Source organism: Corvus kubaryi, unplaced genomic scaffold (genome assembly GCF_017639235.1).
Source record: "Corvus kubaryi isolate FWS band 111438036 unplaced genomic scaffold, C.kubaryi_AGA036_p1.0 37187, whole genome shotgun sequence".
Lineage (NCBI taxonomy): Eukaryota > Metazoa > Chordata > Aves > Passeriformes > Corvidae > Corvus > Corvus kubaryi.
Window position 1 is genome coordinate 1,166,987 of NW_024581053.1, and position 23,331 is coordinate 1,190,317.

Below are 23,331 nucleotides of genomic sequence, written 5' to 3' on the forward strand. Positions count from 1 at the left end.
GGACACCTGGTGACCAGAGGCGAAGAGGCAAATTCCCACCCCAAACCCAGCCTGGGGTGGCAGAGACAAATGGTGTGAGCCCCACACGGCTTGGCATGGGGGGAGGAGCAGCGCCCGGGGCCAGTCATAATTAAAAATAATAACACTGAGCACTCTCAAAGCACGCGGTAAACATGATTAACTAATTAGTCAGGTCTTTACTAATTAACCAGTCACAGGACTGGTGTTGCTCAATATGTTTAATGATCCGGAGAGAGGTTGAATAGCTGGGGGCAGCGTCTGGAGGAGCGGGGCTGTGGAGGGGACGGACAGGGAGGCTCAGATGGGCTCACACGGGGCTGGGACAGGAGGTGACAGGCAGGGACACAGGATGGACCCTCCTCTCCTGCCAAAGGCAGCGCTGTCCTCTCCTCATTGCTGGCACAGCCCTCTCCACCTCCTGTGAGGACGGGGGACTCGCTGTGTGTCTCCCTGCGTGTCTCCAGGATCTGCCTGTGGTTAATGTTTGTCGCTGTTTAGGGACAGCAGAATGAGATGGAAACGTTCAGGTGCACCCGAAACCAGTCCAGTCTGAAATCAGGCCGAGCTAAAGGAGAACCCCCCAAAAGCCCCCAGGCACCAGGTTAATGCTCACCAGCACAGCAAGGATCAGTTTCCTCTCCTTCCTCCCAGTAAAGCAAGAGTTGGAGTGAAACCAGTGCAGGACTGGGGAAGAGAATCAGGATCAGGGAGCCTCTCTGGTTGCCACTGCCTTGCTCATTGCCTCGGTTTCCCCAGGACAGGGACAGGATGTCACACCAGATGTCACACTCAGACACTCCGACATCAGTTTGGTTTCTAGCCAGGCCTGCAGTTGGAAACTCCCCACAAGCTGAGGGAAAAGCATCACCCCAAAAGGCACATGGGGCTGGTTTGAACCCTACAGCTCATGACTGTCCTGCACCTCTCTCCCTCTGCGTGAGCCCCGTCCTCTTCCTCCGCACTGATCCCCACAGGCTGCTCTCAAACTGCGCCTGGTGGCACCAGGCTGTCCCTGCTGCTGTCACAGCTGTCACACTGAAGGAAGGCTGCTCCTGGCTGGCGGCTCCAGCACATCCCAGAGCTCTGCTGGGCACCTTCGTGCCCCTGCCCTGATCCTGCCACTGAAAGCCACTTTGGGGACGGGTTTTAAGCATTTCCTAGCTGTAATTTGGGCATTTACTGCTCGGAATCCAGGCTCCCATGTAATTAAACTTTGGATTTCACAGCAGCACAGATGCCTCTGGAACAGACCTGCAAGGCTGTGCCCATGGCTGTCATTAAAACCTCTCTTCACACAGATCCCTCCCCCAGCACCAGGAATTTATTCCCTGCAGGAAGGATCTGCCAGGACAGAGGGAGCACCTGGAACCTTCCGGGTGCTGAGGGGGCTGAGTGATCCCTCTCCCTGCTTTTCCTGGGATAGCTGGGAGGTGCTGAGCTTCCCGTGGGACCTGCAGGGCTGCAGGATCTGCAGGCAGCACCCAGTGCTGAGGGGGTCACACAGCCAGGCAGCGCCCAGCGCAGCTGCGGCCTCTCCCAGGGCTCTGCGGGGGAAACCAAGCCTTGGAGAAGGTCTGACCTCGGGCTTGTCCCATCAGACACCCCCAGGGAGGTGGGGAAGGGCCCCCAGTGCTTTGTGGGGAGGCAGAGGACTGGGGCAGGAGCTGGCAGCTGTGTGTGTGATGGCACTGGGGGCTCTGCTCGTGGTCACGGAGCATCCCCATCCTGCTGGGGTCATCACAGCGTGACTGAAAAGAGCATCCTCTCATTTCCTCCCAGCTGGCCCCTGGACACTGAGAATGAAGAGCCACCACTGGGCCAGCAACTCCTGGCTGAGTCACCAGCTTGCAGTGGTGGGAGTGAAACCTTCCAACTGCAAACTCTCGGTTCTGCAGTTACCAGGAGAGAAAGAAAGAGAATTCTCCCATGCAGAACAGTGTCTCGAGGTCAACAGAGAAACCCCTGTGGCCTGAATACCCAGTCTGGGGAGCTGGGGAGCCTGGCAGGGAGGCTCAGGGTCTGGGTGTCTGCGTTGTCACACTTGTAGCCAGGTTACCATGGCTCATCCGCGGGGCATCCCCGTCCCGGGGCTGCTGCCTGTGGGTTTTCAATGGGCTCTGCTCCTCCAGCATTGAGTGGGACACGGGATTTGCAGGAGAAAAGCTCATCCTCAGCGGTGCTGTCATGTCATCACCCCGGGGCTCACAAAGGAGTGTGGGTGCAGCACAGGGAGGGGACGCCCCGCAGCCCCCGGGCACGGCCCTCCCCAGGCACCCACCTCGCCCTGCTCAGCCCAGACACAGCTCAGGTGTCCCACAAAGGCCACCTCAACCATGGGGGCAAGTGGTGGGGACACAGCAATGGCCACATTGCCCTCAACTCCTGCGTTCTCTCAGTGTCACCCTGTGCCTGGTGCCCGGGGTGCTGGGACCTCAGTGCCTTCAGACTGGATCTGGAGCCACCCGAGCAGCCAAAGAGGGACATAAGGACTCTGGTTTTGGGGTTTTTTTCCTAAATGCTTGAGCTGACACCCAGAGCAGGGTATCCAAAGGCCATGGGTGCTGCTCAGTGCCCACAGGACACCCCGGCTTTCCCCCCTGTCCCTCCACGGATGGGGACCCTCAGCTCTCTTTCAGGGCTCCCCCCACCAAGCCCTGCTGCTGGGGGAGGAGAGCTGGGTGCCTTGGCCATGTCTGCCCACCCCTCCCTCCTCCCGGGGGATGAGAACTGGAATAAAAGGTCCATTTCTTTAGAAAGCCAGGCCTGACTATGGGAAGGGTCCCTGTATCCATGCAGCTCTCCCGGCCTCCTGCTCCCCTGTTTAGTAATCTCACTTCTGGGCCTGAATTCATTCAGATGCTGTGAAGGATTAGCTGACCTTTCTTTCAGAGCTTGGTAAGCTGGGGATGTTAAAGCTTCCCAAAAATTAAACTCTCAGGAGGCTGGGAGCCTGGAGAGTTGTTTAGAGGCTGCGGCTGCTTCCCCAGCATCCACCCTGGGACTGTCCCTTTGTGTCCCCCAAAAGTGCTCAGATCCACACACAGCCCCAGATCCCAAGTGCACGGTGCAGGTGGGGGGTAAAACCAGAGGGGTTTTGTCTCCTCTGAGAGGGTTTGGTCATTTTTTTCTGTTTGCCATCGTAGGTTTCAGCTCCTGCTTTCCCACTTTTTCTCTGCTGCCGTGAGAGGAAGCAGTGAGGGAAAATGTGAGCCCGTGAACTTGGGAGATGAGGTTTGGGAAGGGGGGAAGCTGTCTGGGAAGGGATGGTGCTGTCCCAGCTAACGGGGCAAGGACAAGCTGCTCTCACCACTGCCAGGGCGTGCTCACTCTGAAACCAGTGACAACCTGAGGCTTGAGGAGCATTTCTCTGCCTGGGATCTCAAACTGGGACTGAGTGTGAGGAGGTGATTTTAAGCTCCCGAGCACAGATGTGATGGACTGACCTGCAGAGTGCTTCCCATGGATGGGAATGTTCACACAACACGGCTGCACTCCCCTGACCAAATGAGTCTGATTTTCAGAGCTGGATGCACAGGAGATGCAGAAAAATTTCCCTTTTTTCTGCAGAATCTCAGAGCAGAGGGATTTCACCTGGACATGAGCAGAATGGGCACCACTCACAGAGCCCATTTTGTCTCCCTGGTCCCAGGAAGCAGCCAGGGAGGTGAAATCGCTGCTCCTCCAATTCGAGGAGCTGAAGAGAGCAGCTGGAGCTGGGGGAAGCTGGAGACTGCGTGGTCTGTGCCCCGCTGAGCTGCAAAACGCCGGGGCTGGCTTTGGGGAGCCCCCAGAGCAAAGGAGGGGCTGCAGGAGCTCTCCACCCCCGGCACTCAGGGCAGCCAAACTCCTGGAGGCAGCACCTTCCCCTTTGGTCCCAGGTTCTCCCGCTCGGGGCTGCGCTGTTGCCTCTGGCGGAACAGGAGCAAATCCATCAGCCCACACACGCCAGGGCTGGCCTTCCATCCAAACCCCGAGCAAATTGCACAGAGGGAGAGCAGGGCTCCATCCAAAGCCCACGGAAACCAGTGGTGAGACGAGAAATGACTCCTCCTCCTCCTCCTCCTCCCCCCCTCACTGTCCCTCTGTCCCGTTGGAACTGGAGCCGTTTGCACACAGAAAGGATCCCCGGCAGCAGCATCGGAGCGCGCGGCAGCCTGGCTCAAACAAACCCTCTGCGGTTCTCCTTCCCATCCACCTCAGGTTTTGTACAGAAGCTGCGAGGCGGGTGAGGGGCTGCCTTTGTTATCCATTTCAATTGCTCCTTTAAACGGGCAGCCGGCTCCTAACTGGGATAATTTTATAGGCCCCATAACCCAGCACGAGGAGTCTCTTTTACGACCCTGCACTCCCCCTGTCTGAGGCAGGAGCGAGGCAGCGGCCGGAGCCCGCGGGGCTCTCTGGCACGGAATCCATCGGTAATCCTGAAAAATAAAACTGTCTTATGAGATATAAATTAGATTCCTGCCCTGGGGGGATGAGCAGCTCTGCTCCCCCACGGGGCCACCGCTGTCGGCGAGCATCTGTTGCAATTACAGGTTCCTGCAGCCTGCTCGGCGGGAATGACCTCCCAAATATTCCAGCAGCAGCTGGAGCTTGCACAAACACTCCGTGTTCCCTTTACAGCCCAACAGCAAGGGCTTGCTCCGTGCTGAATGCTGCTTGGTGGCCCCATCTCCTCCCAGGACTCTGGGGGTGTCCAGGGTCCCCTTGCTGGGGGTGCAGATTGTCACCTGGAGGCTGAGCTCGTCTCTCCTCACAGATTTGTGCAGTGCAAAGAGGACCTTTGGCACGAGATCAGCACCATTAATTGCCCAGGAGAGGAAGCAGCCTTCAGTGCTGTGCAATTACACAGAAATTACCAGAAGAAATCAATTCCAAAAGGTGACCATATGGGCTGTAACGCTGAAGCCCAGGCTGGATTTTGCCTCTGGTTACTGCCACTCAGAACTGAGGGCAGAATCCAGGCCAGAAGTGTGTTTCTAGTTCGTGATTTATTGCACCAAAATGGAGCTGGTAATGAAAACCGTGTTCCACTTAATACTCAGGCGACTTCCAACAAAAATGCCAGCAGGAACTCTTTCTTCTGCTCCTTGCCTTACAGCTGCCCGGCAGCAGAGGATCTGCGAGCTCAGCCCTCCTGCTGTGCCACAGGGAGAGGCCCCACGCGTCCCACATGTCCCCAGACCCAGCTGATGGCAGCAGGCTCGGCACCGGGCACCCACCAGCCACGGACCCTGCTCTGCCTCATCTCCCCCATCCTCCCACATCTTCCCACCTGGGCAGGCTCAGCCTGAACTGCAGATGAATCCACCAAACAAAAACCATCTCTGTGACATTATTTCAGCACTGCTTTCCAAACTACCCCCACGGGCTGGTTCTGCTGCAGCACTGACCCACCCAACCCCAACCTGCGGGTGCTGAGTCCCCTCTGCAGCACCCAATGCTGATGAAGCCAGATGAAGTGAGGGCTTTGCTCCTTCCCAGCCCAACCGGCTGCTCCTTGGCTTTAAAAATGTCATTTTCCCCACAGGCAGGAAACAGCAGGAGCCCTCCCCTCTCCTCCCGGAGAGCAGCAGGTGGAGAAAGCTCTGAGGGAGCTTCAGAAAGGACCCGCGGCCCCCTCCAACCCCTCCTTGCAAACACGGGGCGACCTGTGGGAAATGGCTGGGAGATGGCCGAGTGCCACGGCTGAGCCCCTGCGCTGCGGACGGGGGTTCATTTGCATGCCGAAGTGGTAGCCGGGCTCTTTCCAACACGGTGCAGGCATAGAAATGTATTTGAATGTTCAATATCGCCCAGCAGAGAGCTCCCCGTGGAGAAAATCCCCCCGGGGGGCTGCTGGAAGGAGCTCCCAAGTCAAAGATGCCCAAAGGAAACCTCGGGTCCCAAGGGCAGCAGAATTGCCGGGGAGCTGAAAGGCACCGGGCTGAGGCTCGAGGCGGATCCGCGGCGGGGCTTTCGCAGCCAAAGCCAGGCGTGCCAGCGACAACAGGAAACGCGCGGGCTGGGTGACAAGTGCTGCGGCCTCTCCTCAGCTCTCAGGGCTCAATGGCTCCCGGGTGACTCCGCAATCAAGGTCCCATTCAAGCCAGGAAGAGTCAGATCCCGGGGATGTGTGTCAGGCCAGCACTTTCCACTTCTCTTTCAGTCCGTGGACACCTATAAATTTTCCAGGGACAGTGGGACAGGACATGCCTCCGCTGCAGCCACTTCCAAAGGCTCCTTAAAAGCAGCCCAGGACACACAGAAATCCATTCTATGGAGCAATTACCAGGGATGAGTGGGAGTCCATGGAGCTTCTCCCTGCCAAGGACCCGAGCACAAAGTCCACCGCCCCCAGCCAAGGCAAGCGAGTCAAATTATTGGCAATAAATAAATTTACTCCAAATGTCGACCCACTTTACATTCCTTTATTTAACACAGCTGCTCTAAAGAGGGGCTGGGATAAATAGAAAATAAAATCTGGGGGGCTTCATGGCTCCCTGGTTCTCGGGCAGAGCTGGCCGGGCTCTGGTTGCTATTAATAGTGTAACGATTGTTGTTGTTATTATTATTGTTATGATTATATGCATTTCATTCTCTTCTGGGTAATGAATAATTTATGACTCTGTCTCGATCCCCTTTCAGTGGATTCACTATCCAGGGAGACTCGCTGAATAATTTGGATCATTCGTTTTCAAGTGCAGGGGCTGCCGACAAATTGTTCGCTTTTCATTGCTGGGGACATTCATTGGTCACCCAAATCAGGGATTTCTTTGGTCGCCCCCAGCACGTGAGGCGCTGTCTGGGGTTTTGTTGGGATTTTTTGTTGTTGTTGTTGATTGGGTGAAACTTTGTGGAGACTAACAAACAGCTCATCTGGGGGGCTGGATTTGTGCAGAAGTCAGTTTGCCAAATTTCTGTGAACATTTGGTGATTTTGCAGAGGCTTGTGGAAAGTAAATTCTACAGAGGATATTAAATGTTATTTAAATGTTTTAAAGGTGACGCTGCTCTTGCTCTTTGATTTGATCTGAACTATTATGCAGCTGATTATTAAATTTTGCTCACTCAGCTCACGCTAGAGAAATGCTGCAGTGTTAAACCTCCTTTGCCCAAAATCCGGAGGGAAAGGGAATTTTCAAGAGGGTTGCATTGGGGATCTTCTGCTCCTTACAATCAAATGAGCACCTGTATCAACCTCGCTGTGTCCACCCTGCGATCCCTGATCCCGAATTCACGTCCACCCCACAGGATCAGCACCCTCCAGCCCTGGGCAGGCTCTGAGCTCCGCGGGGATCCATCCCCGAGCACGCACGTGGCATGGTGAGGATGAGCGTTGGCCCTTGCCTTGGGATGGGATGGAGAGGGCTGACATATCAGCGCTGGTACGCACGGTTAGGTTGGGATGTCCCCGCTTGGACAAATCCCGGCGGATTTGCGGCCAGCTCCGTGAGAAATCATCAGGACATGCCGCGCTGAGCTGAGGAATGAACTGACAGCAGAGCTCTGCTGGTCCACAGACCCCCTCGATACATCTCTGCTAGGTTAGATGTTGAACTGCGCCCAAAGCCGCCTCTGGCTAAACCCAGGAACAGCTGGGAATTACCAGGGCTGAGCACCCCCGCCCCGGCTCGGACCTGCCCAGCTCAGCGCCGTGCGATTGCCACCCCGCAGTCACCGAGCTCCCAACTCCCGGCACCGCAAGAGCCGCAGAGGACAATCCCTGGTCCCCAGGGCCGGAGCCGCTCGTCCCGTCCCGTCTCTGACCTGCTCGTCCCGTCCCTGTCCCGCTCATCCTGTCCCTGTCCCGCTGGTCCCATCCCCGCCCCGCTGGTCCTGTCCCTGTCCCGATGGTCCCATCCCTGTCCCGCTGGTCCTGTCCGTGTCCCGCTGGCCACATCCCTGTCCCGCTGGTCCCATCCCCGCCCCGCTGGTCCCTTCCCTGTCCCGCTGGTCCCGTCCCCGCCCCTCTGGTCCCGTCCCCGTCCCGCTGGTCCCGTCCCTCCCGCACCGCCCGCTGCCTGCGCCGCCCGCCCAGCCCCGATTTACGAGCAGCGTGTGAAGGACAGGCACTGGGCCGCTGGGCTGAACAATGCGGGAATATTAGCCGAGTTACAAAAACAAACAAACCAAACCCTGCCGGGAGCCCGTTTCATTTATCTTCCTTTGTCCCGTTTTGCTTCAGCGTGAAAGTCGCCCTTTCAAGCGCAGCGGTTGCGTTCCAGCCCCGGCGGGCAGCTGATCCAAGGCGCTGCACCGCGAGCTTCCCAAAGGCGTGTTTGCACAGTTCAATTCATCCCTAAATATTCAGCCCAGTTTCCCTCCCTCCAACCCTCCCAGGACTTTTTGCCCAAGAGCCGAGGGTGTAAAGCCCGGGCCGGGGACGGCGGTGCACAGAGCCTTTGTGTGCAAACACAAGCTGCTGTTTGTATTTGCCTTCCCACTGTCAGAGCCCGATTGTGCGCGGGGCAGCGCTGGCCACCGGGCTGCTCTCAATATCCGCCCGGCCACCGCCGCTGCCAGAGGGACGCTCCCTCCCTCCCCGGCCGCTTTGAAGCGCAGCGATTTAATTTCATGAGGCTTTCAGTAATCACGTTCCGATCTCCAACATTAACCAGAACTGACTCCCTCTTGCAAAAGGGGGAGGATGAGCCAGTAAACAGCCCCGGCTCGGGGCGGGCGGCACTGACAGAGGAGGGCGAAACGCGGGGCTGGTTCTGCGCCTCTTATCAGATGGGGCTGGAAAACAACAGGCTCTGGGCAGCACCGGGAGGGAGCGGCTTTGCCCGTCCCGAGGATGCTCCTCAGGCTGCTCTCGTGCACCACAAACGCTGATTTTTAAACCCAGACATTTTCATCCTGTCTGCAGCTTTTCCCATTGTTTACCTTCCTTCTTCCCTGTTCCACTTACAGTGTCCTGGTGCCTCTGCCACGTTCCCCAGGGCTCGCTTTGCTGCTGGAACAGGCTCCTTCTGCATCACTACCTGCCGGGGTAGCCGCTGGGCCAGGAAGAGCCAGGGGCACCCTTAGGGGAAGGGCTTGCATGAAGAGGAGTCTGCAGCTAGGGAGATTTAGGTCTCACCTGCCTGCACTGTGCCTCCCTCCCCTCTCCTCCCCTCCCTGCACGCAGGGCTCAATTCTCCCCAGAGCATCTCCTGACCAGGCAGAGATGACACTCCAGACCCTGAAGGAAAGTCCTTTTGGGGCTGTGAGAGCTAAGCAAGTGCTGGGGCAGTCCCCAGTGAGTATAAAAATTCCCTTTTCCAATCAGATGTGCTTTTCTTTCTCTCCTCATCCACTCTGGTCTGACTGCCTGAGCCTGCACACTAAATACCCACAGAGCTGACATTAAGGGACAATAATTATTCCCGCAGAATAATTAATGATAATTCGAATCAAAATTGTCACACTTGGTCAAAACAAAGCACAGATCCCAGTGATCCACCCAATGCAGCTTGGCAGGGATCTGGGTGATGGATGGCTCCGAAATACCACAGGGAAGATGACGTGGACACTTCATCCATCTTTCCATCCCGGGCTCTGAACTTGGAGCACGCAGGCTGTGTAAGGATGGGATCAGGGAGGGAACAGCTGGGCTGCTCCTCGCAGGCTGGGAGCTCACAGACCCAGCACGGAAATGGCATCGAGCCCGGAGCGGGGCCTGCTGAGCCAGCGGCATTCCTCCCGTGCTCCTCCTCCAATTCCCACCTGGGACAGGGGGGAGGACATCTCACCTCCCTCCCTCGTGCCCTGAGAAAGAGGGGAGTGCTCTTCCCACTCCATGAGGCACCATCAACAAATCTGTGCCTACTTCTCACTGGCAGAGAAGGTTTCCCACCCCAGTGTATCAAAAAGGATAAATGTGCTTTAAAACAACCCCACAGAGCCGGGCTGCTCCCAGCCGGTGCCATTGCACTGCCTGGTCCTGCCCCTCATGGCATTTTTGCCCTTTCCCAGGGGAAATTAGGGGTGCTGGGTGCAGGCCCTGGGCTCTCCATCCTCTCCCCAAACAGGAGATGCAGCAGCTTCGATCCTCAAGCAGAGATTCCCAAGGCTGCTCCCCCCTACCTGTACTGGAATTTCCACTCGCCTGCCCACACAATCTCTTTTCACTGCTCATTTTTGGCAGAAGATGGCCGAGGTCTCCTGGGCTCATCCATTACCAGCCCCTCCATCCCCAAGGGGAGCAGGAATTGGGCTGAGGGCTGTGATTCCCAGTGCAGTGTTTCAGGGCATCCTGTCTCAGCCCAAGAGGGGATCCCTTTCCATGAGAAACTGCAACCTGGGTGACAACAGGCATCGGGCAAAGCCAGAGGCTCCTCCCAGCTCTTCTGTGAAATAATTTTAAAAAACCCTGTACTTCCAGGAGAGAGTGCAATAAAGGTTTGCTCCTTCCCTGCTCTCCAACCCTCTGTCCAGGTGGGGGGTGCAGACAAAATTTTCAACCCTCCTGTCACTAATGAGATTTTTTTGAAAAGGTTGCAAAGGAAAATTTCTGCCCACAGAAATTTCTGCCCAGGAAAGTTTCTTCCATGATCCCACAGCTGTGTGCGGGACACGAATCCAGGCTCTTTCCCTGCCTGTTCCTTCCTCTGCCCTCTGTAACCCCGGCGATGCAGGAGGTGCCTGCTGTGGGCAGCAGTTCTGTGCCCAGTTTGTGCTGTCGATGCCCCCCGTGCCAGCTGAGACCTCAGGATGCCCAGCACCATCCCTGCTTGTCTTGGGGTGATTTTATGATAATGCTGCATTCCCCTATTGTCTGTTTATTCCCCAGAAATGGGTCCCGCAGCTTTAAGCTGGGTCCGAGGGAAGAGCGGGGGGGAGCCGGGAAAATTCCTCAGCCCGGTTTGCATTCAAGGGCTCACACACTCTCCCCTGTGCTGCTCGGCTCAGGCAAGAAGTGTTCCCAGGACTGCACACCAAAATCCTCCGGTAATTTCTTCTTGTTCTTCTGGAACTGTTCGGCCCCGTGGATCGGCACGGAGGCTGCGGGGACGCCGCATCCCGGCCTCGGAGCTCGGGAGGGGCCGAGCCAGCTACAGAGGGAACTCTAAAATCCACCAGCTTTCTCTGCAGCGAGGAGATTTATTATCTAACATTACTCATTTTTCTTCTGAGCCTGCTTGTTAAATAAGTAATTTTTTTCGCTTTCATCCAAGAAATTCCTGTCGTATCGGTGGGGGAGGGAGTGCTGAACCCTATCTTCTGTGGAGGAGATGTCCCTTCCCGGGCGTTTCCCCCTAAACTTGTCTCAAATCGAGACACCGCTGAGCCCCGGAACGGAGCAATCTCTGCCCACATCACTCCATCAGTTTTTAAGCTCCAGTCTCCACTAAAACCAGTGCTGTACAAAATGCTTCCATAAATCCAGCTCCCAGCAGAGCGGAGTGGCTGCTCCATTCCCGTGCTCTCCCGGGTCAGAACCCGTTTCTTTAGTATCTCCCAAAAGAAGACAGGACTTTTCCCTCCCCGCCGTTAATTCCCCGTTTTCTGCTGAGCCTAAAGCGAGCTCCCATTCCGGGTGGGGTTGAGCCCCTCCGTGCCACTGCTCCCTCTGCCTCTGCCTGGGGTGGATCGGGAGCAGCCGAATCCCCGTTCCGCTCCCTCCGAGAGCCTCCGCGGCTGCCCTGGCTGAGAGCAGGAAAAGCCTCCCTGTCTCCTTATCAGTCCCCAGGGCATCCTAATCCCCTATAAACGAAAGCTATTATGCAGATATCTTTTTAAAAGCCCGCCTGTCACTCCAGCCAGCCCCATCCCCGCTCTCCGGACTCCGGAGCGCGGTCAGCGGGGATGAGCCTCTGCCGCGGGCAGAGCCGGGATTGGCCCGGGTGAGGATCCGGCCTGTCCCTGTCGCTGCGCCGTGCTTTGATCCCTGCTCAGACACGGAGCGGGTCCCCGTCCCGCCGGGCGGCAGAGCCAGGCTGAGCCCCAGGCCGTGCCAGCCCCGGCCGTGCCCGCTCCGTGCGGGAAGCAGCGGGGATCTGGCAGGGATGCTCGTGACGGGAGCTCGGCTTATGCAAAGCAAACTTTTCCTGCTGATCGCAGCGGCAGAGGCCAAACGGCAGCCGCTGCTCCAGAGACACCCTGGGGACAGAGCAGATGTGGCTCTGCCACCGCCGAGCCCTGTCCCGGCTCTGAGCTCTCTGCAGGGGCTGGTCCTGGCAGCAAATCCTCTCCCGTCCCTCCTGAAACACGGGGGCATCTGTTAGGTGCAGTCAGGAACGTGGTGCAAATAAACCATCCTGGTGAGGCTGAGTCAGTGAACACCCGTGCGCTGGGGACTCAGCCCTGCCATGGGGTCGGTGTGTCCTGTGTCCCAGGCAGCTGTGCCAGCGCTCTCCAGGAAAAGCTGGATGTCGGATTTGATGGGTCCTGGGGCTGCTTTGGGGTTTTTTCTGCTGTTTGACAGCAAAAAGGGGCAAAATGATCTACAACCTCTCAATGCCAGGCAGGTCACCAGACTGCTCCAGTCATCCTGACCCACAATCTCCTTTGCCCTGGATGTCCCCCAGGACAAAACTGGTGGAGGAAAAAACTCAACACAGCGCCCTGAAATCCTCCAGAAAGTCCTCAATAAAATTCTGCTTGCACAGCCCAACCACAGAACGGTTACAGACAGGATGGGAGCTGGGAAGGCTTTTGAGGCAGAGGTGATTAATTAGGGTAAAGAAAAGGAATCACCCAAATTTAATAAGAGACACCAGGAACTCCCCGGAATGAAATCCTGCAGTCCCATAATAACCACAAGAGCCTCTGAAACCACTGTACCAAAAAGCTGGGTGTCACAAAAGGGAGGCAGGAGAGATCAAGAGCCAAAAAGGCATCAATCCTCCATGGTCACAAAAATCCATCTCATCCCTGAGGATGAAGGGGGGATACATTAAGAATACAGGGACAAATTTGTGTGCCCCAGCTGCTCCCACTTCACAGGCCAGGTAGGAACCCCAGGATCCTGGCAGTGCTTTTACAGGCAGTGGGGATTCCAGAGCCCTCGGGTGCTTTTTGCTCCATCCCTGGGGAGGCAGCACGTCCCCCCCAGCAGGCACAGGGAGTTTGAGAGGCAAGGACAGAGGAGGCTGAATAAGGATGACATGATTTGGCCCAGAAAGAGGAGGGCAGAGATTAGCCGTGGACAAGCTCAAGGGAAGGCAAGTGTCCAACCCGGAGTGCCAAGCCTGGTTTTGTTTCAGCCTTAACTGCGCTTTTTTGTTTGTTTGTTTGTTGGTGTAAAAACCTTTCTGTTGGAAATCAGTTTAACTTTAAGCTTCCTGAGAATAAAAGCCTGTGAGAAAGCTCTGCCCATGCGAGGCTCCCTTGGGAGGCTACAATGGGAGCCTCAGCAGCTCATGGGCCCAAATTTCTATGGCTACAGCACCCATCTGCTCAGCAATACAGCTACCCCTGCTCGTGCACCTCCCCATGCAGCACGATCCGCTGGGAGCTGCACCAGGAGGGGCTGGAAAGGACCTGTGGCTCCATGGATGGCACATGGAGCCACGAGAAGTCCAGCCCTCGCAGGGTCTGCTCCAGTTGCTGGTGAAGCTGCCCCCGTTGCAGTTTCCCTGGGTACAAGGATGCTGCAATAAAGCTTCATGCCTTTCTCAACCCAAGTCCAAAGGATTTTACACAGCCCTCCTTTGCTTCCTATAAAAGGGGAAATTGAGGCCAAAGATAAGCTTGGATATCAGAAATTTTGAGCATTCTTGTTATCATCGGGAGGTAACGGGCAGTACCACCACAGAGCAGCTCCAAAACCCACCTGAGAGCCTTGCCTGGATCCAGCCAGAGGCAGAGTCGTGCTGTGCTGCCAGATCCAGGCAGCAACGCCAGCCTCAGGTGGGCAACGGATGTTACACTGTGGGCATCCTGCTCTGGCCCCCTGGGGATCCTCTATGGGACCCTGGGGATCCTGCAGAGCAGCCTGGGGATCCTGCTCAGAGCCTCTCTGCTCAGGCTGGGGATGTGGCTGTTTTTCCAGGCAAGGAGGGAGGGATGCTTGGCTTCCATCCTTCCCCATCCCTCTGGAACAGAAGTGGCCATAAGCAGGGTGAACATGGGGACCTTCAGAGTCCTCATCTCCTCACAGAGGGATTTGCAAAGCCACTCAGTTCCTCTGTCTGACTCCCGTCCCACCACGGAACCGAAGGGGCCCAGGGTGCTTTGGTGACCAGGTCCCTGCCAGCTCCGCCAGTCCCACCCACACTCCACTCCCCACTGCTGCAGCCAGAGCCTCTGTCCCTCTGTCTCCCTCAGGATAAACCATTTGCAAAGCCCTGAACCAGCACGGGAGAGGAGAAGACAGAAAGAACATCTCCCACCAGCCCAGTCCTTCCTGGTCGGATGCATCTCAGCCACTGTGAGCCATTGTCAGCCCCTGGTGGCCCAGGCCTCGTCCTGGCTCCCTGCTCTGCCCGGCTCCGGGGGTGCCTGGACCCTGCAGACAGGCACCGGCTCACAAGCAATTCCTGCCAATTCCCAGCCAAGCAATTCCTGCAGGCACTCTCCAGTGGGACAGAGCCCAAGTCACCACCAGCTTGACTCCTTCTCCCATTTGGAGGCCAAGGGGAATGGGAAGGAATCATCTCATGGGGCTCCCCAACATCCCACTGTGCTGACCTCGGGAAAACGGTTACAGACAGGATGGGAACTGGGGAGGCTTTTGAGGTGGGCATGATTAATGCAGGGTGAAGAAAGGGGATCACCTGAATTTAATGAGGGACACCAGGAACTCCCTGGCATGAAATCCCTCACATCCCTCTGTGGGAGAGGAGCTGGCTGTGTGGGAAGATTTGATTTCCCTGGCTGTGATAAGGGTGGAGGGAGCCCGGTTGCTATTTCAGCAAGCGCTGCCCTGCAAATGCCTCCCTGGACCACCACGGAGGTGATAAAGCCCCAGGTTTTTCTGGAAGGAAGTTTTTCATTGGGAGTGTTTGGCAGGCGCTTCTCTCAGAGTTCCTGGTCAACTCCTTGTCTGAGGTGAAGTTTCCTTTCCACTGAACAAGAAACTTGCTCGGAAATTGCTCTGACATGAGACACATCCCAGCCTGGGAACCCTTCGGCAGCGGAGCAGAGCCTGTCCAACACCAGGCTCCCCGTGCTGCCTGTGCCAAATCCCCAATCTGGGAACACAATGTGTTTCCTTTCTCTCCCTGCACTGGCTCCCGGGTTTGTTAAACGCTCTCAAGGCATCACAGAGGGCCAAAATCCGAGCGGCGCCCAGCACCTGCAGCCACCGCTGACGTCAGGCACACGTGCAGGTACCGGGAGCATCTCCTGGGTCCGTGGGGGGAAAGGCTGTGGAGATCCAGAGCCGGCACTGGGAATGGAGTCTGGAGCTCTCCAAGTGCCTGTCAGTGGGATGCAACCTGGGCTTGTCCAGTAGTGCTTTATCCAGGGCAAAGGCAAAGGTGTTCTATGCAAGCTAAAGGGATGGTGCTGGTCCGGGTTCATTCCCAGCACTCTAAATAACACCGTCCTGGCTCCTGAGAAATTGTGGAATGCTGCCCATTGCATTTTAGTGACGTTGTTAAATCTGGTTGAAGACCCTGCCTGCATTTTCCCGTGTCCGCACAAGCTCACCAGCAGCTGAGCTCTGACAGCGTTTCAGTTCAGACCTTTTCCAGCTGCAATCTCCTCTCCCAGGGGAGCTGGAAGCTGCATCAGGACGAACTGGGCTGGAGAAGGGGGCTTGGGCTGGACCAGCGCTGAGCAAAGAGCCAGCCCAGCGGCGCTGGGGAGAGGCAGGATGGAGAACAGACCTCTGAGCTCTGCTCCAAGCTGAGTCCTCCCTGGAGCCCTCCAGCTCCCAGGCTCCCGGCCAAAGCTGGACCGCAAGGCCAAGCTCTACGTGGATGAGTTATTTGCCAGGTAAAGCTGATGGGAACCTGAAGCTGTGAAAAGCTCTGCAGGAGCAGATCCCTGGAGATCATCTCCTTGGGACAAGCCCTGTCCTCTCCATGTGCGGTGCTGGGATCTCACAAGGAGCAATAAAGAAAAATTCGATCTGGCTGGCAAAAACCGTTCCCGTGGGAAATTTTGACTTTCTGTCAGAAACTCCAGAGCATTTATTTTTCAGCCCCAAATAAGCATGAATAGGAACAAAGATTCAGTTTTGGCAGGGGGAATGGGCTTACCAAAGCAAACACCCAAATTTTTAAGCAAAGCAGACACATTCTATAATTTTTCCCCTTGGATGAAAAGAAAAAGAAAACCCCCAACGATTTCCCAGAAAGGAGAAAAGTAAATTCAGTGAAAAAAAAAGCAACCAGTTCTCCCACCGCTACTTGATGCAAATTCAGCTGATTTGGCTAATTCACCTTTTCCTCAGCACGGCGGCTCAGGACTCTCTGGCCGCTCTGATTCCCCCTGCAGTGCTGGAAGGAGCCTCCAGCGTGCGGCGGCCGCATCGGCAGCGACTCCCCGCCCGTCCCCGGCCCCGGCCCGGCACAGGCGGCTCCGCAGCCCCCGCTGACCCGGGGCCTGACTTTCTCTCGGGATTTGGGAGGGAAACCAGGGTGGGCCGACGGTCATGAGCGAGTGGGTGGGAGTTGAATGGGGTTATTGTGATCTTTATCTGGGGGGATTATTCCAGGCGGTGTGGGCTTGGCAGGGTTTTTGGCCGTGGCTGGTTTTACAGACTGATAGGTGCGGCCGCAGGGAAGGCGCAGTATGATCGGGCTGCGGAAAATTGTTTTACGGTAGCTTCATCCTTGCAAAACATTCACTTCCCAGCAAAGCCGGTGGAAAAGGAAAAAACAGAGCGATTTTCGTTTGCAGAAGTCTGACGCGGCTAGAACTGCACATGGTCTGAAATGCAAAGCCTGGCATAAAAGTGACATATTTTACTGGAAACTGGGAACTTGCTTCCCTTTTATTGGAAATAAATTGGAAGGGAGAAGGATGGTAGGAGCACGGCGCCAGCACAGCAACTGAATAGAAGTGTTTTCAGGAGCATTTGGGGACCCTGCAGAGAAGACCCGGGGGTCCGAGAGCACCTCGAGACCGCACCAAAATTTATGGCATCGTTTACAGCGGTAACGCTTCAGGCAGGGAGCGGGGCTGAGGCCGGGAAAGCCGGATCCCTCCTGCCCCCCCGGCCTCGCTGCTGGGCAAGAGACAGCGCTGGGAAATACGCGAGACGCGGAGCCCCGTTCCCGAGCGCTGCCGGGCAGCGGAACCCGCGGGACGACGGAAAAGCAACCCCGAAGTGACCCCGGCAGCCGAGTGGCACCCGCCGCTCTCCCTCGGGACCTCCCCGCCGCTCCCCCCCGGCCCGACGAGATCCGCAGCCCGGGGGAGCGGGGGCTCCGCAGCTCTGCCGAGCATCGCCCCGTGGCTACCGGGACCCCGCGCCACCGCGTGTGCCCTGGAGCCGCCACCGCGTGTGCCCCGGTGCCACCGGCCCCCTCTCCGCGCCAGATAACCAGGCTTGGCCGTGCCTCCCTGGTGAAGACGCCGGAGAAGAAATTGTGCTCTCTTCAAGGGACACATCTGATTGTGATTTGGGGAAAAAAAAATAAAAAGAAAAAGGAGGGAAAGAAAAAAAAAAAAAAAGGCGGCCAACCCCGGCCGCTCGGCGAGGGTTTTTTCCTATCGTCGGAGCTGCAAATATTTTGGAAGACGGGGCCGTGTTTTCCGTGTAAACAAGGCGGCGGCGGTGGCGGCGGCGGCAGCGGCGGCGGGCGGAGGGGCCGGGGGCTCCCGGCGCGGGGAGCCGAGCCCAGTCCGTGGCATCCCAGCCCCGGGGCCGGGTCCCCACGGGCACACGGCTGAGCACCGGCCCCCTAAACCGCGAGGAGAGGAGCGGCAGAGCGCGGGGATCCCGCCGGGAAGCGGGGGTGGAAGATCGGAGGGAACATTCGGCGGGATGTGTGGGGACTCACGGGGAAGAACTCCCCAGACCCTTAACCCTTATCCACACCGGTCAGAGGCGAGGGACACTCCGTCTGCGCCGGGGGACAGCCAGGACGGCGCGTTTCTCTCTCGAGGTGGAACGAACCGGCTGCTGCCCTGTTCTCGTTTGGCCCTGGGGCTCGTTCAAGTCCCCGCCGCCGCCTCTGCCCGCACCCCCTGAGGATGCACGGACGGGAGCCGCAGGCTTTGCCGGGCTTCCCTCCCCTGCTCCCGGCCGCCTTCCCCCTCCGGAAAGGGCCGGAGCCCGTCCCCGTCCCGCCGGGGCGCGGAGCCTCTCGGGCTTTGCGGGGTCTCTGAGCCGGGGAAGGGAGCGGGGCTGCCGGCGAGCTCCGGGCTCCCCGGACCGGAGACGGGCCGTGCGCGGCGGGGCCCCCGGCCGGGACCTGCCCGGGACGGATACACTGCCAGACCAGCCAGGGCCCCTCCGCGCTCCTCCGGACACGAACGGCGTTTTCCTGGAATCGCGAGTGTCCCTTATCCCTTCTCCTCAGCTCCTCGTTTTTTCCTGCCTCGCGTTTCCGAGCTTCCCCTTGCTCTGCCCGTCGGAGTCCCCCGGTAACCCCATCCTGCTCCGCCGGGTGCCTCGGTCCCCTGTGTTGCCCCGGTGCCTCCGGTGTCCCCCGTCCCACGCCTCCGCGGCTCTCGGCATACCCTGCCCAAATTCCTGCGCCCTGCCTGGTGCTCCCAGGTTCCCCGTGCCCGCTGGAGGTGCCTCGGTGTTGTCACCACCGCGTTCCTGGGTACCTCAGCGTCCCCTGCCTTGAGCTGCCGGACACACATCCCGTGTCCCATCCCGTGCGCTCCCGAGTGCCTTCACATCCCTGCTCCGCGCTCCGGGGGCCCCTCGGTGTGCCTTCCTCTGCCCCACGCTCTCCGGTACCTCAGTGTCCTCCTCCTGTCCCGTTCTCCATCTCCCTGGGTGTCCCTGAACGGCTCCCCGTGTCTCTGGATGTCCCCGTGCCTTTCGCTGCCGTTCCCCGCGGCTCCTTCGCTCTGCCCTCCCTCTGTCTGCCCCTCCGGGGACCTCCGCGCCCTGTCCCCGTCCCTCTCCCCGCCCGTACCGGCGTGTCCGCGCCCGCGGCCGGGACTCACCCACACACTCGTTGGCCTCCCGGGCCGTCGCTCGCTGCCAGGGCCGGTCGTAGTGGAAGGGCTTGCAGCGGTCGCACTCGGGGCCGGCCGTGTTGTGCTTGCAGTCGCACACCAAGCTGTCGTCGCGGTCCCGGACGCAGCGGGACGCGTGCCCGTTGCACTTGCAGCGCCCGCCGACCTGCAAGTCGGACACAGCGTAGAAGTAGGAGTCGCGGGCCAGCTCGGAGTCGTCCTCGCTCTCGTCGCCGAAGGTGTGCAAGCGGCTGAAGGTCACCCTGATGTCGGTGGCCGTCACCCAGTCCTGCAGCACGGGCGAGTTGTCGAAGTCGTGGGCGGTGGGGCGGCCGTCCAGGGTGCTGAAGGCGATGAGGCCGCCGGAGAGGGGCCGCACGTCGGTGTGCGAGTCGGTGCACACCGCCTCCTGCTCGTTCTGCTTCGTGATGGCGGCGCGGCTCGGCTTGTTGTACATCTTGCGGCACTGCGTGGAGTAGAACTGGAAAGGCACCCAGGTCTTGCCGTAGTCCATGGACTTGTGGATGGCCATGGACTCGGGGCGCGGCGAGCAGAACTGCAGGCTGACGTAGGTCACCTCGAATTTCTTGCCGAGAGAGAGGGTGAGCGTGACGTTGTGGGGATACTGGACGTAGCTGTCGGACTGCCAGCAGGTCAGGTTGTGCGGGTTGTTGAGGTCGGTGAGGAAGGAGGGCGGGTGGGCGCGCTTGGGGTCGGAGGCGTTGCAGAGGTGGCAGGTGCGGACCTGCTCCTCGCCCTTCTCCGTCACCACGCAGTACCGCGACGGCGGCTTCCCGCAGGTGCTGGACACCTTCACCTCCTTCCCGAAGGCCGAGTTGACGAAGTCGGGGATGCAGCGGCGGGGCAGCCCGTGCTCGTCGTAGCAGGGGTCGGGCTGGGCGGTCTGCACGGCGAACATGCTCACGCCGTGGTAGCCGCCGCGCATGGGCTGCGCCAGCCACGCCGCCGCCAGCAGCAGGGCCAGCGGCGCCTCCGCTCCCCTCCGCGGCATCCTGCGCGACCTCCGCGCGGCGTGGGGACAGCGGGGAGGGGGACACGGGGCAGACCGGGGAGCCGCCGCTCGACCGCGCCGCTCCGCGGGGCACCTCGGCCGGGGACGCGGTGCGGCGGCTCAGGGAGCCCGGAGCATCGCCCGCCCCGCGGCCAGCCCCGCGGAGAAAGGGGAGACCGCGACGGCGGCGGCACCACAAAAGTGGGGCTGGCGGCGGGGCTGGGTCCCGCCTGCCTCCCGCCCCGGCCCTCGCACGGAGAATGACTGGCGGTCCCAGCCCCCGCCGCGTTTGAGGTCATGCTAAAGGAGTGACATCGCGCTCAAGGAACAGAACAACGACATCCACTGGCGGCTCAGCCAGAGACGCGCACAGGCCTCGGGGAGGGCGGGGGGGGGGGATGGGAGTGGGACGGAGCCCGCCTCGACACCGCGGTGATGGGCGCCAGCTCCGCCGCGGGGCTCCCGAGCCGCCCCGAGGAGCCGGGATAGGGCCCTTCTCCTGCCGCCCGCCCCTCCGTGCCCCCGACGGGGCTGCGGGAGCCCGGGCCTCCTGCGCCCAGCAGCTGGGGATGCTCCGTGGGCGTGGAGCGGGAAGGGGGGAGAAGCGGCCGGGAAGAGCCCCACGCCCACCTGTGGGGACGTCGGGGGGGATCAGGATGGGGACTTCTCCCACCTGGTCACTGCTGGCCTACCGGGCCACCGGGCCCGACAGGGACTGGCCCCCTCAGATGGATCGGAAGGGGCACCGGCCCGAGCAGGCTCCCACAGCCTTCGCCCCTGGGACAGAAAACCCGGTGCCGGGGAAGTTTCATTGGGGGGAATCACGACACGGGAACTCCCGGGCCCGGAGACCCTCGGCAGGTTGTTTTAGGGGGCTGTTCTCGGTGAAGAGGGGCGGTGTGCCTACCACAGCCCCGGGACAGACCAGGCACAAGGGGCTCCGCGGCGCCTCTTGCCTCCCCCCACCTCGCTGTGCAGTTTGTCGGCTCTCCCGTTAAGGCGAGGAAGGGGTTAAAGGGCGGCACTTGTCCCGCACCGGGCCGTGGCCCAGCCCCGCTCTCCCCTTCCCACCCGCCCAGCAGACCCCCAGCGCCGAGGGGCCGCCCCCGATGGCCGCTTCCCCTCGGATCCGCTCCGGCTCCGCTCTTCCCGCTGTGATCCCGGCCGGGGACTCAGCCCGGGGGGACGGTACCGACATCCCGGAGAGACGGTCCCGGTAGGGAGCGGAGAGTTTCCCTCCCTCGGCTCCCGGCCGCCCTGCTCGCCCCCCTTCCCTCCCTCTTTGATTAAAAGGGCACTTTTATTTTTCCAACGGAGGTGCCCTCTCTCGGAGCGCTGCCCACGCCGTGTCACTCAAGCGGCCGGGCCCTGGCACGGCGGCGCGGTCCCCTCCCCGGAGAGCCTCGGCGGGGCGGCCCGAGGGGACGGGGGCTGCCCGGGCAGCGGCGAGCCCCAGGCCGGCCTCCGCCCCCTCCCCTCCGCCCGCCCCTCTCCCGGCTTTGAATTCCTTGCCACCGAGCTGAATAAAAGTGGTTGTTGTAAATTGAATTAGTGCCTGATTAATCTGCTCCCGGGCCTGCTAGCCCAGCGGGGCGTCTTTGGCAATGCAACCGCCTTCCCTGCAGGGCAGCGGGGCTCCGCAGCCTCCCTGCCCCCAACGCTCCCCCCGAACCCCCCCAGCCGCCCCCCCAGCCCCGCCGCTCCCGGGATTTGTTAACTCTTCCCCGGGAAACAGCCCCTCCGTCCCGCTCCCGGCGCCCTCCATTGCCGGGGCAACGGGGGGTGTGGATGGGGATGAAGCCGGCCCGGGATTGGGGGATCCGGTCCCGCTGGTCCCACCCGAGCCACACAGGGAGTCGGCCGCAGCCCGGCACACCCGGGACACTCACGGACAGTCCCGGGATACCCCAGCCCCGGAGAAGGTTTTATCCCCACTCCTGAATTGCGGCCCTATTTGCAGAATTGGGGTGGGGGTGTGTGCTCCCGTCCAGCTCCGGGAGGGTACCTCAAGGAGGGAGCGGGACAACTTAGACTAAATTGTTCTGGACCGTGGGGGCCAGGCCGGGACAGAGGCTGCGGGAGCCCGGGCCAAGGAGCGGCTCTGCAGACGATGGAAATGGGAATCCCCAGCCGGGAGCCCCAAGTTCGGGCCCCCAGGCCCCTCCAGGTGCCTGCTACGAGCATCTCCGCTCGTCGTTTGTGATCCCCCGCTTCACTCGCCCGGCGCTTTTCCTTCGGCCACGCGTGTCCGGGACCAGCTCTCGCCGCGGGCTCCCTGTCCGCCCGTGTCCGGGCCGTGCCGGGGCTGCGGAGGGACAGGGGGACGGCTCCTCTGCCCGGGGGGGACACGCGGAGCCGGCTCGGGGCGCAGCAGGTGCCGCTGTGAGGACCCTCGTTCCTCCGGGGAAAGATTAGGGTTTGACTCCGGTTGCTCCGGACGCCCCTGGACCCTCTCGCCGACCCCGAGTGCCCCCGGTGCGCAGGGCAAGGCTGAAATTTCAGCGTTTCTTTAAAACCCGTGAGGGTTTTTAAAGGTCGCCCTCGGCACCTCAAAGCCCGCACGGTCCTTCACTGCCTCACAGCAAAAATTGGGGTGAATCTAAGGAAACCTGGCCCCTCTGAACTCCCCCGCAAAGCCGAGGTACTGCCTAATCCCATTAGCAGGGTGTTAATTTAACAACCTCCCGGCGCTGCCGAGCGCGGAGCTCCGCGCTGCCCGCCGGCGTTCCCGGGCTGCGGCTCTCGCCTCCCTCCTGCCCTTCTCGCTGCGTTTATTCGGTATTTCACAACCCCCGGGGTTTGTAATGGCTCTTGCGGTCATTAACGTGATTTACGGAGGCTTTCTCCTCTAATTACCTCGCCCTCGAGCTATTACATGCATGTAAGCAGCTCCGCGGGGACCGAGACGCAGCTCGGCGGGCCCGGGCCCGAGTCTGCCGGGCCCTTCCGGGGAAGGGGCCCGGGGCCGTCCCGGGAGGATGAAACGGGGCGATGCTCGGGCCAGCAAGCCGTGCCCGCCACGGATGGCCCCTCACTTCGGATTTGATTTTCCTATCATGAAGCACCAGCCAGCCCCGGCCCTGTTCTGTCTCGGGAGGGGACGGATCCTTGCCGAAGTCAGCCCCGCTGAGACGCCGAAGCATCTCCGGTACCTGCACGGGGGCCGGAGCATCGCTGGTACCAGCAGCGGAGCATCTCCGGTGCCTACACCGGGAACGGAGCACCTGCGGGATCTCCAATAGCGCACTGGGAACGGAGCATCTCCGGTACCTACACCGGGAACGGAGCACGGCTGGGACC

The 23,331-nt window shown here is 59.9% G+C and overlaps 1 protein-coding gene across 1 annotated transcript in view; it reads right to left on the reverse strand.

Moving 5' to 3' along the window:
- The window catches only part of NTN1 (netrin 1), an 87,668-nt gene extending 67,398 nt beyond the window's left edge, over nt 1-20,270 (reverse strand). Inside the window, exon 1 of the mRNA XM_042022101.1 lies at nt 19,008-20,270. Within this exon, the coding sequence (XP_041878035.1) occupies nt 19,008-20,031 (1,024 nt within the window). The 5' untranslated portion in view covers nt 20,032-20,270. The remainder of the gene's footprint in view (nt 1-19,007) is intronic.
- Between the last annotated feature and the right edge of the window lie 3,061 nt (nt 20,271-23,331).